Raw genomic sequence first — 16,222 nt, 5'->3', positions numbered from 1 at the left:
TCAACCAAACGCATTACATCTCCTGGACATCACATCATCCAAACTATCCTTGAGGTGCAATCAAGTGTTTTTTTTTTCACTACTCAAACTTTTGATACGTATTCAACTATATCCATTGCTTTTCGTGGCAATCTACAGACATCGTAAGATAGTTCGGGATATTCCTGTTAACCCAAACTACACTTTTATTCGGAACTACAAATCTACAGTTACTAAACAATATTTTCTTGAAGTTGCTATATGCATGTGTGAATTACAGTTAAATATATATATTGGAGCTCTGAGTGACGGAAAACTCAAGTAACCATATTTCGTTTTTCTGGCAAATATAAAGCTACTATAGCGCCAATATAAAGCATGTTTGCACTGTGACAGCGCTATAGTTACAATAAACGGCTTTTTTAAATGTTTACGGTTACATGTGAAATCTACTGCTTTGGTTGTAATTCGCAAGTTCTGGACTCAACGACGATTTGTATTACCCAGGACGTCCCAACACCATCTGACCATTTCTTTTGATCTTCAAGAATATGTTATGGACATGGTTGAATACATATCCAAGCTTGGAGCGACGAAAAAAGCAAGTGTCCTAGCTGTAGATCGCAGGTTCTGAGCTCAAGGACGGTTTGGATGACCTGGATATCCCAAAAAGATCTTACCATATCTCTTTATCTTCTGGAATATATTCTGGACTTAGTTGAATACATATCCAAGCTTCTAGTGATGAAAAAGCTCGTGTCGTTGCTGTAGATTGCAAGTTCTGAACTTAAGGACAGTTTGAATGACCCAGGATATCCCAACACCATCTGATCATGTCTCTTGATCTTTAGGAATATGTTATGGACATGGTTGAATACATATCCAAGCTTGGAGAGACGAAAAAAGCTAGTGTCGTAGCTGTAGTTCTGAACTCAAGGACGTTTTGGATGACCCAGGATATCCCAAAACTATCTGATCATGTCTCTTTGTCTCCAGGAGTATGTTATGGATATGATCGCAAGTTTTGTACTTAAGGACGGTTCGGATGACCCAGCATATCCCAACACCATCTGACCATGTCTCTTGATCTTCTGAAATATGTTATGGACATGGTTGAATACTTATCCAAGCTTTGAGTGACGAAAAAAGCTAGCATGGTAACTATAGATCGCAAGTTCTGGACTCAGGGACAGTTTGGATGATCTGATCTAGCACATTTAAAAAAAAAATCAACTTGTTTTGTCATTTCTCCATAATTAATCACAAATTGCATTTACTGGGTAATACCGTTTAGAAAAATTACACACTCAGTTTTTATTTCTGCAGCTCGGCAAAAATCCGCAAAGCCGTGCGCCAGCAAAATAAATAACTGATATTCCGACAAAAATAGCGTTTGTTAGCTGATTTTCGGCAAATTATTTGCTGATTATCAGCAATTTTGACAGAAATCTCGGCAAAAAACATGTTTGCTGGGGCACGGCTGTGCGATTCTCGGTAAAAGTTCAACATTTTCCTGAGATCCCGGTAAAAAACATTAAGTGTGTAGGGCCTGAAAGGGTTAAGTGAGTTAAAAAAAGGTGTAAAGACCTTCAACTATTCTAAACTTAGAATTAGGATGTTATCGTTTATGGTTTCTAATGATGTTACCCTTCGATATTCTCTATGCTCAAGATTCCAGCAACATAACCTGCTTTGAGGCTTTGAGGTTCATTTGACTGTAAAGCTACGAAAGTACTGTGCATTACTTATTACAATATCTCAGAATAAAATTCTTATGACGAGAAATGAAATGCATAATTATTCATTCCGCTACTTGTACACTTACCTTCACTTTATCAATAGGATCGTCCCAGATAAGTTTATGCACAAACGGGTTGACATAGTGAATTTCTTTTGGCTGCTTCTGCATTTGTGTTTTCTTAACCGTTGAAGCATTGGTGGCATTATCGGGCTCCAGCTTTTGAACACCATTCCTAGTTACCACTGTGGTGTTCGACGTCGGCAGCGATTCCATGTTGTTTACGTTTGCGCCGTGGCGATACTTCTGAAACAATCCCAACGCAATCGGCTCTCTTCTACACACGTGTGACTCTCCTAACGGTATCTAACCGCGTGTCGAACAACGTTTCAGTAGTACGATATCCACGTTTGAATCGTTTGTATCTCACTCAGCGCAGACCCGGAGATTGCGCGAAATTCCTCTGCGGCAACCAATTTGCGGCACTATATTTACCAACTCCCTCCTGCTATGACGTTGTTACACTTGACAAGTCGCGGTGCAGTAAAACTTTCACTTCACCTGGAGAGTAAATGCACTTCCTATTATCTCCAGTTGTACTTGGAACTGTGTAAATCAATTTTACAAATTTGATTTACTTCACTAGTATTATGTATTATTTTCCTACGTTTTCACACGTCTTTTACATTATTTTCTCATTTTGCAAAACCAGCGGTAATTATATTTTCACTTGTTTCGTTTCTCACCCAGTTTAATCGAACTAGCACAATGAGAAAGCACTTCACCAAGAAAAAATTTGCAGTAATGCAAAGTGGCAAGACAGATGAGGAAGAAAAATTTGCGAAAAAAAACCCTCTTCCTTTTTCTTTATTCAATCGACCAGCTTGCTCCGCACAAAACGATAAATTTCACAAACACCATCGCACCCCGGAATGCCCGACCTATGAAGAAGACGAATTATATTGAACCGACTTCATATTTTTTTGCATAATTTGCATTACTTCACTGTGCTGCAACTGCATAAATGTTACTCGACTATACACCCTTCTTCGAAACGCATTTGAATATCTTTCAAGTGTACCTTAACTTTACCAAACTAAATAAAATGAAAACTCTCACTGCGAGGAAAAACTATTCACGAACAATTTGCGCATTCAAATATAATGGAATTGATTTTTCACTTCTGCCTCCCCCAGGAAGAAACACAACTCTGGGAAAGAAGTTTCCTTTCTATTCGCGAATACGAAAGTAATGCCTCTACTCACTCTTATGGCAAAATCTCATTGCTATCTGTCAGACTGTGCGTGAAACATGGCCGCCAATCACCCATTCTTGTTCCTCCACAGTAAAATCCCATAAGGAACTGTCAGACTGTGCGTGAAGTATTTACCTTCGTAGTCGCGAATCCGAAATTTTCTCCACGTCCGCAAGACGCAATCGCCCGATGACAACTGCCGATTGATGGGGAAAAGGACAACAACTGAATGATGGAACAAGGCGAATCGCCAATTTGATGTGCGGTCGTCGTTCTCTCTGCGCTCAGCATCGAGTGCGGAGAGACGCGCGCTTGCTTGATGTGGAAAAACTCTCGCAACTTTTCCAAACACAACCACCCGATGCAAAGAAGGTGTTGAATGGGTGTGTGTTGTTGACTCGCCGTCGTCGTTGGTCTGCCTCTATATAGGCTCTCAGGTGTAGCAGCCCCTCTAACTGTTGTTTGGTTTGTGTTGGCCGGTTTATGCGCTTGCAAAGCTTCATTCTGTTTGTATGCCATTCTTGATGATTGCTGGAACATAGTTTGTAGTGAAATAAGACCAGTATTTAAAAACAAGTTTTGCAAATGACAGTGGGTGGACTCAATAAAATATCACTAAATATTTAATGTGCTGGAGGTTTTACCGATGTTTTCCATACACTCTACAATACTGACAGAGACGAAACTAAAATCGTCACACCCTATTGACCCCATTCTTATCCCTGCATACAACCTCATAAGACATTCTTTTCCTTCTAGTAAAAAACGCGGAACCAAAACCTGTAGTGGAGTTGGACTCTACGCACAAAAAGAAATAAAAACCACACCCATTGTAAAATCAACTCTCCATCCTGAAATCTAGGCAATTTTCGGATTGGAAATTATCTCGACTTCCCTGGGCATAAAAGTATCATCGTGTCAGCCTCATGATACAGGCATACCTCGATAGTACGTACACCTGCGTAATTGTAGTGTACGTACTATCGAAGCGTACGTACAATCGAAGCAAAAAAAAAAACGAACAAAAAAATGTTTGCCTTTCTTTTTATTTAGGAGTGGTGGAATGTTTATAAAACCACTCTGAAGCCAAAATTTCGATAGAACACTCTGTACTCTAAGCATATTTATATTTGATATACTACACAACGGACCAGCATGATCCAGCTTTTTCTTGAAATGGTGCCTACATGTAGCATTGCGCAAAATAATCGTCCTTGCAAATGTGAGGCTATTGTTTTTAAGAAATATTGTATGTTAATGCTTCGGAACATCCATAAATTACGTGATATTCGTAACGTTATAAAAATATGTTACACATCATGCATAATTATGCATGTAACTACAAAAAGTGACGATTGGAGGTGGATCACAACATTTTTACGTGACGTATTTTATGGATTCCACCTATAGATTTTATGTAAATGAAAAGCTTTAAACTTGTCCCTAACTGTCACTGTCGTTGTGATTCTATTGGCTCCATTGACGCTTCCTCACCAAAGCGACAAACTGTTAGCTATAGCAACAAACGCATCGCGTTGATTAGGAGGAATCTTCATTGTGATTCGTAATTTTATACATAAATACATTACACTAAGATGAGTATAAAGATAACAAATAAACTGATTTATAATTTTCTAATTTATTTTAATTTTCTCGTACATACAGGGTGTCTGCAAATTATCCGTACAGAGTTTGATAGTTTGCTTCTACAAAGCAAAAACAGACAATAATGGACTGAAAGGCTGTAACAGATGTATATTCTGAGAACACTGAGCGTCACATCAGCTTGATGTGACGGCGAACACATCAGCTTGATGAATTGAGGTGGTGTCTGTCGACAAAGTATTTAAATCTAAATCATTGGATGTTGATCTACTGAACTAGTTGAACCTAGTTGAACTAGCGTGGATATCTGGCCAAAAAGTGCGACGTGGGATAATTTTTGGCAACAAAGCCACTTTTCAACACATTCTCGGCCAAACATAAAGATACTTTTTTTCTGAAAATGTGGGTTTGTTATTCAGGAAACTAAGGAATTACTCCAAGAACACCCTCTGAAATTCTACTAGAGTTTTTCCGTATTTTAGTTTGAAATTATTTTAAAACTTTATTTGAAATTTATTTTGACATTCAAAAATATTTTCCTCTGAAAATTCCTTATGAAATTCATTCAAAAAACTTCTTATTTTCATATTTATCCTAGACTAGTCGACCCAGCAGACGTTGTCCTGCATAGTAGGCGTAAATACCCATGCGAAATTCCCATACGAATCTCTATTTTAGTTTTTCACGATTTGCTCAACTTCACTCGTAATTTTCGCATTAGAAAATATCATATAAACCCGTCGGAAACTATAACAAATGTTTCTGCTGAAGAAATGAAAAAAACCCATCCAGCCGTTTTCGAGTTATGCGGATACGAACACAGACCATTTCATTTTTATATATAAGATTTATTTCAGATATTCTTCTAGGATTTTTTTTCGAGAGTATCTCCAGGAAATCCATAGGTAAATCCATCAAGATTTTTCTAAACTTAAACTCAAACCAAGAAATCCATCGCGATTTTTTTCAAAAATTACTTTAGGAAATTCTTCAGGAAATCCTTTCGGATACTCCTATTCTTCCTGAAAAAGGAACTTTCCAGAGCAGTTCTTGAAGGAATTTTCTGCAGAATAATTTGAGAAAATTCTGTGGGAACTCCGATACGAAATCCCGGATAATTCTTGAATAACTTTTCGGGGGAACTTTAAAAGAGATTTCTGAAGAAGTTCTTGAAGTAATTTCCGGGGAAATTATTAACGGATTTTTTGGGAGAATACCTGGAGGAATTTCTGGAATAAAACATGTGAGAATTCTCGAAGAATTTTCGGGGTTGTTGTTTTAAGATATTGCTGCGAATTCATGGAAAAAAAATCTCGGAAAATACTCGGATGATTTTTTATAGAAATTTTAAGCGAAGTACCGTAGAAATTTTGAGAATGGCTGCAGGATCATCCGGGAGAATCTCTTAAATAATTTTCAGAGGAATTTCAAGGGGAATTTTTGTAGGTAATTCCGAAAGAGTTTTGACCAGTGGTGGAAATCTGTGAACCTTGTTCAGAAAACAAGAATTAGGCCATGCAAAATACTCGGGAAAACTTGTTTTGCCTTTTCTTGCCTACCTATTACTCGCAGAGAAAACAGAAAAGCGAACCCCGAAAAATGTTCGTAGAGCTTCGCGAGTCATTTGGGTTAATTTGCCAAATGTCATCATAAACCAACCTCGGAACATGATTCTCACGGATGTTCGAGCAAGAACACATTTGTTTTTGCGTTTATGTTAAGTAAAATTTATCCATTTTATTCGAAGTAACCACAAATACTCGTGATCTTGATTTTTTCCTCGCGAAAAAATACTGTCCTGCTTTTTGTCTTTGCTCTGCCCGTACTCGCGAACAAAGCAAGCGCTTGAAAAAATTCAGGCAGTGCAGTAGGTTCACGCGAATTACACTCTTTTCTTACTTTTCTTAGTATTTCCAGCACTGGTTTTGATGAAATTTAATTTTTGTTCCCAGATGAATTTGCAGACGAATTTTGCAAGGAATTTCCAAGAGAATTCCCGAAGAAAAAAAAACAATTTTCCGGGAGAGTTCCTGGAGGAATGTCTGGGGCGTGAGTATCAAGGCAGGGTGTCGTCTACTACCTGGAAAAACCTGGAAAACCTGGAATTATCAGGGAATTCCTGACATAATCAAGCAAATTTCAATACCCGGTGATCATGAGTGAAATTCTCTCAAAAGATGAAAAGATCCATAAAAATATTTGAATAAATATACCAATCAAATCTATTGAAAATGTAGTGAACGTTAATGGATCGTTATTCCGCAAAAACTTTTGCCTTCTCCAAAAGAATTCCTGGAGAATTTCCGAACCTATTCTTGGTTATATCTAGGAGTCGAGTCAAGTACGAGACACTGAAGACGGCCTTACTGTTGAGGTCGAAATACGTATCTGTCAAGATACATTTAAATGGTGGAATTCAATGGGATTGTATAAACTCGTCTTATGACAAGGGGATATCTAGGAATTTATTCGGGAAATCAATTAAGGGTTACTTTGTAAATTCTTTTGAGTATTCCCTCTGAAATTCTTTATGAATATGTTAAAAAAATGTCAAAGCAATTCCTGGAGGAACTTCCGAAGGAATTTCGAGATCAGTTTTTCAAGGAATTTTTCAAAGAAATCACTAAGAGAGTGTCTATAAGAATGATTAGCAATTTTCTAAATTATTTCTGGAGGAATTTCCAGAATAAAAACCAAAAAGAATTCCCGGAAGAATTTCAAAACGAATTTCCGGACGATTTTTCGTATGGTTTCTTCAATAAATAGTGATTTGCGAAGAGTTTTTGCTGAAGAACTTCTTGAAAGAACAGCCAAAGGAATCCCGAATAGATTTTTCAAAGGAGTTTCTAAAGGTATTCTCGAAGATTTTCCAAAGAATTCTTTTTTTTTTTGGAAGGTTTACTGGCGGGACTCTGAATATAGTAGAAACCTCTGCACCAGGCCTTTGATGATACCGTAGCATAATTCCATTCGAAGCAGTTTGCCAGCCGTACACGGAGCATGTCGTCCAAGAAGACGCTGTTGCAACTGAATCAGAGGGATTTACGTTCATAACACAGGTCTAGATAGAATATCAAGTTAAATCATGTATGGAATTTTGGACCGAACTACCAAGGTATCCCAGGAAGAACCCTTGGGAGAACTACTGTTCCAGGATAAACTTCTTCGGAAATCCCAGTAAGACGTCTCAGAGGAAATTTTCGACCAAAAATTTTCCTCATTTTAGTGCTAATTTGTTTCTCAAGAAAAAAATAATGTTACCGACAAGTGGATAGAATGGAACTAAACTTAATGTAAACTTAATTAAACAGTAAAGTATCTTGCCGAAAATTCAATTTTATGAATCACCATTCCCATGATGGAATTAATTTACTCCTCGGGGAAATATTTTCTGGTCTATCAGGTGAACTAATGCATGGGGAAGGGTTCTAGAACTAGAACTAATTTCCTTGATAGATAAAATAATTCACAAACATAATAACTGTTTAATTAAGTGGATAGCTAATCAATTATTGCTGATAACACTCTTATGCCGATGACATATTCACGCGAGTGCGTGTGCGAACGCGTCCAAGACAAAAGAATTCCTCTTGCTGATATTCAGCTCTATGAGGGCTTGGACGCGCTCCGCATCGCTCAGCTGTTTCAGATGTTCCTTCAATTGTTTAAAATGATAGTATAATATGTGTTATGTAAGACTGGGAAACATTTATGACACGCTGCTTTTTCAAAGTTTTGCTACTAAATTCGTTATAAGCTCACGATGGTGTTTAAATCAGTTGTGAAATTATTACGTAACATATGAAGGACCCCCGCATGTGCCATGATAAAAGGATATTAAATTTTTTACTAAAATCGTACAGAAAATTGAACGAAAAAAATTTTTTTTTGTGTACGTACTATCGAGGTAAAATGTACGTACAATCGAGGGTACGTACTATCGAGGGTACGCACTATCGAGGGTACGTACTATCGAGGTATGCCTGTATACGAATGCAAAAATGATAACTTGGCTTAGAAACCTCGCAGTTAATAACTGTGGAAGTGCTTAATGAACACTAAGCTGCGAGGCAGCTCTGTCCCAGTGTGGGGATGTAATGCCAATAAGAAGAAGAAGATCCTGAAATCTCTATCGGGTCGCGTACTGAGTTTCTTGCTGTTCAAGCTATGATAAACGATATTAACATCTGCATTGTAGCTGTAGTGTCCTGGGCCCTCGTCGTAATCCTGCCGGCCCGCAACTTGGCAACCGCCATGGATGCGGATTCTTCTACACATCCGCACTCCTCCTGTCCGAACGTCTGTCTCCTCAAGTTCTTCCTCCCAGGCCTCCCTTTTCTCCCCGTTCCCTTGCCTTAGTGCACGTCATGCACTATGACGTCATAGCACCATTATAGAACCCTACAGTAGCTTTCTACAATCCGCACTGCTTAAATCCTCAATTCTGTACATCGTTGGTGAGTTTAACATTAGCATCACTGCACCACTGCGTTCCGCAAATCTACTCGGCCTGCACCATATTAACACCACAACACCGTGTTCAACCTCACCATTCGACCCACCGGACCGACGCGCATTACCGAGAATACCGCGACCACCATTGACTTGCTCATAAGTGGGTATCCTGAGTCGGTGATTAAGTCCAAATCAACGACTGGCAATACGATTTCCGACTATAAAGTGATCTACCATCTATCCAAAGTTAGAGTCCCACCATTCAAGTTAAAAAAAATTCAAGTCATCGATCCCGTGTGGTTTCAAGTGTATTTTCAAGCAAGGGACTTTAACCCATTCTTCACTACTGTGGACCCTTGTTCAAAGGCTGACTTGCTGGCTACTGAACTGAAGCAATTACTTCAACACCATGCTCCGGAACGTAACATTGTCGTCAGTGATAAACGTACACCCTGGATCACCGGAGGTATCAAACGTGCTGTCGAGTTGAGGAACCTGGTCTACACGCTCTACGCACGAAATCCAAACAGGGTTCGAGGTAACGTACAACACTCTAACTTTCACCTACTCAGTGACTGAGTAAAATTGTATTGCCGTCTCTTTTCTTCCCACGGAAATTTTACTCATAGTTTTGAGTTGTCCTGCTTTTAACGGAAATTGAGTAAAATTTCCGTGGGATAGAAAGAGAGAGCAATACAATTTTACTCAGTCACTGAGTAGGTGAACGTTAGCGTGAATGGTAAGACTACGTTCATAAACGTCATAGAGCCGAGCAACACTTTGACTAATACCTGCAATTGAGTTCTCCAAATCCAAAATCACCAACACTAATGTCACTGTGTAGGATGTATAAAATAAAAGTGGGTGGTAATCCAGTTGCAGCAAAAACATCACAAACACTGCGAGAGGAATACAGCGGATTCACGCACACTTTTATTCATGTGGAGAACTCAATGAACCTAAGAATCAATTTGAAACGCGAAGGACACTGAAAGAAACCCATCTACCGAGGAAACCAACGTTGACGATCTTAACCAATTCTTCAGTGATGGTCACCGTCAGTTACCTAACACAAACCAGCCCGAATCTCTGTTGAACCTCCAAACTGCCCAGCTGTAGACCACGGAGCTGCAAATTTCAAATTTCGCCACACCAACACCGAAGAAGTTTGCCGCAAGATATATGAAATCCACACGAATCCTAAAGCAGTAGACGATATTCCGATCTCTATCATAAAGCTCCGCTCCGCTGTCCCTTTATACTACCAGTCCTTGCCCATCATTGATGTTAAGTCATGTCCTGTAACTGTAGAAAGGCGATGATTACATCCAATCCAAAAGAGTCCGTCCAACCTTAAGATTTTCGACCATTCAGCGTCCTTCAAGCGATCTCGAAGCTGCTTGAAAAATCTTACTTTTGCAAATAACAGACCACATCGATAACCCGAACGCTCAGCTGTTAGCAAAATATCAGTCGGGATATCGCAAGGGATATACTGCCACTAACCGCGAGTCAAGCACATCTGTATATGGGGTTCCATATACAGATGTGCTCGACTTGCGGTTAGCGGCAGTATAGGTAGCACGAAGACTGCTATAGGGCACTGCACGGACTGCTTTGTCTCTTTTTCGCTGCAAAGAAATTAGAAAACAACAAGGCCAGTAAACGTCAAAACTTATGAGGAACGAAAGAGATACAGATGTTTCCGTGGAGTGTCCTATGGCACCTACACCGAAGGGAGCGCTGGTTAGCGCATTGAGACTTAGACTTGCAGTTAAGTCTCAATTACGGTTCTGGCAGGCGGGAGGGCTGACAGCCGAGTCATTCTACTCCCTTAGTAGAGCCGGGTGAAACCGACTCGAAACGGCGGGTGGGCTAACGGCAAGGCTGCCTTCCGTCCCATAAAACCGTGACGGGCCTTGTGGCACGCTGTCCAATTCTCCTGTCTGGTTGGTGACCAGACAGAATTAGGCTTAGATGAACTCCCTGACTGACGCCGATCTGGCTTTGAACACGAGAGTGTTAACCCACGCATGGCCTCCCTGCTTGCTCGCAAGCATAGACAACCATGAGATTCCAGAGGCGACTTCTTCAGTAGGATTCGATGGCAGCTGCAAGGGGGGCCCATGAGCTATGTCAAGTACTCAAGTTTCCAGCGGTAGGGGCGCCGTAGGCGCAGCGGGAGACCCCTTCGCAAGTAGGGGTCTAGCGAGGTCTCCTCCCACTAGGGAGGAGAATGGTGTTGAGGCAGTAGCTAGTTTGCACGGGACTAGCACTACCCCAGCGGGAGAGGTTGACAGCCAGAGCGATGCTCAGGCAGTCAACACACCAGGCGAGCCTCTAACCGGCATCCGGTTAGTCGCCAAGCAGCTCGATGAGATCATCGAGTTCACGAGCGGTCGAAACAATATCAGCAAGGATCTGGAACAGAACGCTAACGCTGGAGGTTTACGGAGAGTCGATTGAGGAGGTGGAACTGACGGCGGCCCACGCGATGGCTATAGTAGAGGAACGGATGAGCTCAAGGCAGCTGGGGCTAGCTCGTCACAAAACAGAGTTGGTTGTTTTTAACAACCGTAAATCGGTACAGGAGGCAGTGGTTCGCGTGGGCGACTATGAGATCATTTCCAAGCGGGAGGTGAAGCTCCTCGGGGTGCTGATCGACGATAGACTGAACTTCGGCAGTCACGTAGATTACGCCTGCAGGAGAGCTTCGAAAGCTATTGCGGCATTATCCAGGAGGATGTCCAATAGCTCGGGGGTGCGCTCCAGTAGACGCGGGTTATTAGCTGGGGTTGCAGTATCTATCCTTAGATACGGCGGTCCAACTTGGGCCTCGGCGCTTAGCGTCGAACGTAACCTGCAGAAGCTGGAGAGTGTACACAGGCTAGCGTGTCTCAGAGTGATAAGTGCCTACCGCACGGTATCACGGGATGCAGCTTGTGTGATTGCGTGTATGTTACCCATTGGACTAGTCATACGGGAAGACGAGGAGAGTTTCGACATGCACGGAACCAGAGGAGCCCGTAAAGCCATTAGAGTCACCTCGACTATCAAGTGGCAACGGGACTGGGATAACTCTTCTAAGGGTAGGTGGACCCATCCCCTGATACCTACGTATCAAGATGGGTTAATAGGAGGCATGGGGAAGTCCACTTACATCTGACACAGTTCCTGGCAGGCCATGGCTGCTTTAGGTGGCACCTACATAGGTTTGGGCATACGGACTCTCCCGTCTGCCCGGACTGCCCAGGGGTCGACGAAACTGCCGAGCACGTACTATTCGTATGTCCTCGTTTCGTCGATGTTAGGAGCGGAATGCTTGAGGTGTGCGGGAGGGACACTACTCTGGATAATCTTATTCAGAGGATGTGTCAAGAGGTTGAAAAGTGGAACGCGGTCTCGGCCGCTACCACTCAGATTGCCAGCATCTTGCAGCGCAATTGGCGCGCCGAGCAGCAGTCAGATAGCGCCGACTAGTGGGTAGCTAGTCTCGAGGGTGAGGTACCAACGGGTAGTTAATTAAGTAGTAGAGGAACTAGTGGGTAGCTAGTTATGAGGTAGAGGAACTAGTGGGTAGCTAATTGTGATTTGAAGCTAGTGGGTAGCTAGTATGTGGCCGAAAAGACTGTTCCGGGGAGACTCAGTGTCTGTGAACAGGGTGGTTTTAGCAAGTCGGCAGTTGCTAAACCCCGTTCGCCGGTAGCCCACCGGTGTCCGGATGCAGATTCCCACTGGAAATAATAAAAAAAGTGCCCAATTGCAAAAGTTTTGCACGACAAATACAACTACTGTTCTGTTATGGTTATCGTAGATTTCTCTCTGCATTTTTCTACTGCATCTACGAAGGGAGACACGACAACGAGAAAGAAGCGTTCTATGCACTGCTGGAGCAGACATACGATGGATGTCCACTGCGGGACGTCAAAATCGTCATCGGTGACATGAACGCTCAGATAGGAAGGGAGGAAATATATAGACCGGTCATCGGACCGAATAGTCTGCATACCGTATAGAACAATAACGGCCAACGATGCATACATTTTGCAGCCTCCCGCGGAATGGTAGTCCTAAGCACTTTATTTCCCTCGCAAAAATATCCACAAGGCCACAGGGAAATTAGCTAATCAAGAAACGGAAAACCAAATTTATCACATTCTAATCGACGGTAAATTCTTCTCCGGCATCACGAAAGTACGCACTTACCGCAGTGCGAATATTGAATCCGACCACTACCTCGTTGCGCTCAAAACTGTCGACGGTGTAAAATACGTCGGAGTCGTCCGCCGCGGCTAAACATTGAGCGGCTACAAGATGGTAGACATGACATCGCGCAGCAGCTGGAAGTGGCACTCCCAACGGAAGAGCAGCTAGGCGCGGCGTCTCTTGAAGATGGCTGGAAAGATATTCGATCCGCCATTGGAAGCACCGCAACCGCTGCACTAGGCAAGGTGCCCCCGGATCAGAGAAACGACGGTTACAAAATGGCATCAACACCGCACAAGGGCGAACGAGTCACGATACAAACGGGCGCGGAACAGACAAAACTCAATTTTTCGGAGGAAAAAGCGCCAGCAGAAAGATTGAGACCGTGAAGAAACGGAGCAACTGTACTACGCTAATAACACACGAAAGTTCTATGAAAAGTTAAACCGTTCACGTAAGGACCACGATATGTGTAAGGACATAGACTGGAACCTTCTTACGAATAAGCGTGAGCGTGGCGGCAGCACTACGAAGAGCACACGAATGGCGATGTGGCAGACAACAGTGGCGGTATGGTAATAAACCTGGAAGCACGTGCGCAGGACATACGACTTCCGGCTCCGAATCTCTAGAAAATCCAAGAGGAGATCGGCCTGCAGAAAAACAACAAAGCCCCTGGAGTTGACCAGGTGAGCTGTTTAAACACGGTGGTGAGGTACTGACTAGAGCGCTGCACTGGGTACCTAATTACCAAGGTTTGGGAGGATGAGTTCTGTCGCAGGAGTGGATGGAAGGTTTCGTGTGCCCCATCTACAAAAGGGTCGATAAGCTGGATTGTAGCAACTACCGAGCAATCAAATTGCTGAACGCCGCACGGTGTAAAAAAATGGATTTTTATCGAAGTTTCATGTACCTCTGATTTTTTTTCACAGAAAGTTAGGCAAGGTCATTAGAAATTAGGTACGGGGTGTTTTAAAATATTTCACCGGCAATTTTTTGAAAAAAAAGTGATTTTTATTGTTTTCTTCTCTAATATACCGTACAAAAAGTCAATTGATAACCCAACAACGGATCAATCATTGTAATTAATTCTCAAAATTGAAAATGTACACATTGGTAGACTTTCTTGAGTAGATAGCCTATCTTGAAATAGATCTAAATATTTGAAAAATATCAATTTCTGTAATTTAAGCCTTCCCAAACTATGTTTTTATTCACCTGTCATAAGACGAGTTTGAACAATCCCATTGAATTCCACCACTTAATTGTATCCTGACAGATACGTATTTCGACCTCAACAGTAAGGCCGTCTTCAGTGTCTTGTACTTGACTCGGCAAGTCGAGTCAAGTACAAGACACTGAAGACGGCCTTACTGTTGAGGTCGAAATACGTATCTGTCAGGATACAATTAAGTGGTGGAATTCAATGGGATTGTTCAAACTCGTCTTATGACAGGTGAAAACATTCCACTAAAAAGCTCAAAATAATTTTCTTATCAATATGTTTTTATTTTTTTCGCGTTATTTTCAATTTTTTTAGCAATTAACATCTTTTTCCAGCCCAACAATGGTTCCCTATTGAATGTTGTATTCACATTTCTTTCTTCCGACATTCGCACCATGAGACCAGCCCATTGTCAGTCTGTCATATTTTAAAGTGTTCATATTTTCCTCTAGATACAGTGTCTCATCATTTTTGGGGTTCATACCATGTACAATAACCTTACCGAATATTGTTCGCAGCACATTTTGCTTGAAAACCCCAAAACCTTACTGGCCTGCTTCTTATAATTACCACGCTTCATGTCCGAAATAGGCTATTGGATGGAGTTATACACAGCAAATTCAATTGCCGGTTGCATGTTACGGAAGCTATATTGTTGCTACAAGCACAACTGTCTCACATTTGATTGATTCCATATTTGTGTGGGTCATTCATACTTTTATGAGCAGTAATCTGGTAAACTGTAAGAAACCGTGTTTGCGCCCAAGTAATAATTATTATAATGTTTTTGAAAATAGCGATTTACTCTTCAGTGTGCTATGAAACCATTATACATAAGTTCAACGATGTTACTAGCGATCATTATCCCATTTCACAAGCATTCCAATGTAAACTATTTCTTCAACGCCTCTAATCATCTCCTGTACATCCTCTCATTTCTATTTCTATCCGTAACAATTTACTTCATACTGGTAGTGTGAATGGATATGTCCTTTCTTACCATCTCAATCTTCAGTGAGACAAAAGTCTCCACCACTACTCTGCGATTGTTTTCTAAGGAGCTTAATTTCATCTGCAAAACCTAGGAGCATATGCATAAGCTCTGCCAAGATGAAGTACATAATCACATGCAGAGACAGAGAAAGGCTTAGTGTTGTTTGTGCTAAGAAAGTAAAGGGGATATGTTTGAAGATGTATAAACAAAATTTACCTTTGAAATGCTGACAAACACTGACAAACACTAACAATGCTGTAAACACTGGCAATGACGTTTCCTATGAAGATTGTCTGCTTAAATAGGGTTACCTCTGGCGTATATAATCAGTTCTAGGTCTAAGTTAGGTCTCGTACAATACCGGACAAGAAAAATAACTCAGATGGAGACGAAATTCGCTTTTTATAATAACTCAATTATTCGGGTGGACAATTACGGAAATGAAACGTTAAAAGCAGCCTAGGATACTTTCAGATTTTTCTAGCGGAAGATGCTGCGTACAATACTCGGTGAGAAGCCAAAAAAAGACATGTGGCTCATACGCATGAATTACAAGCAAAATCCATCATCAAAGGAGAAAACATTCTGAATCTCATAAAATACGGCGCACTTCAGTGGGCAGCTCATCTAGTAAAAATGTCAGAAGATAAAAATGCAAAAACAATATTCATCAGAGAACAATATAGATGCCAGAGATTATTGTTTCAGCAAAGATTTCAAAACTTAAAAAATAGCACTAAAAATACTTTAGGAACGCTTGAACTT

At 41.3% G+C, this 16,222-nt stretch overlaps 1 protein-coding gene across 4 annotated transcripts in view; it reads right to left on the bottom strand.

Moving 5' to 3' along the window:
• The window catches only part of LOC134205642 (lysophosphatidylcholine acyltransferase), an 83,939-nt gene extending 80,966 nt beyond the window's left edge, over positions 1-2,973 (bottom strand). The window contains exons 1-2 of one of the 4 annotated variants that reach the window (XM_062681087.1): positions 2,719-2,972; positions 1,805-2,658 (exon numbers count right to left, since the gene is read on the bottom strand). In XM_062681087.1, coding sequence (XP_062537071.1) covers positions 1,805-1,993 — 189 coding nt within the window. In that variant the 5' untranslated portion in view covers positions 1,994-2,658; positions 2,719-2,972. Of the gene's footprint in view, positions 1-1,804 lie in introns of all 4 variants that reach the window. The other 3 variants (XM_062681088.1, XM_062681089.1, XM_062681086.1) reach the window with 3 other exon arrangements.
• Positions 2,974-16,222: the final 13,249 nt, after the last annotated feature.

Source organism: Armigeres subalbatus, chromosome 1 (genome assembly GCF_024139115.2).
Source record: "Armigeres subalbatus isolate Guangzhou_Male chromosome 1, GZ_Asu_2, whole genome shotgun sequence".
NCBI classification, from domain to species: Eukaryota; Metazoa; Arthropoda; class Insecta; order Diptera; family Culicidae; genus Armigeres; species Armigeres subalbatus.
This window is presented reverse-complemented; position numbering and strand designations above follow the sequence as displayed.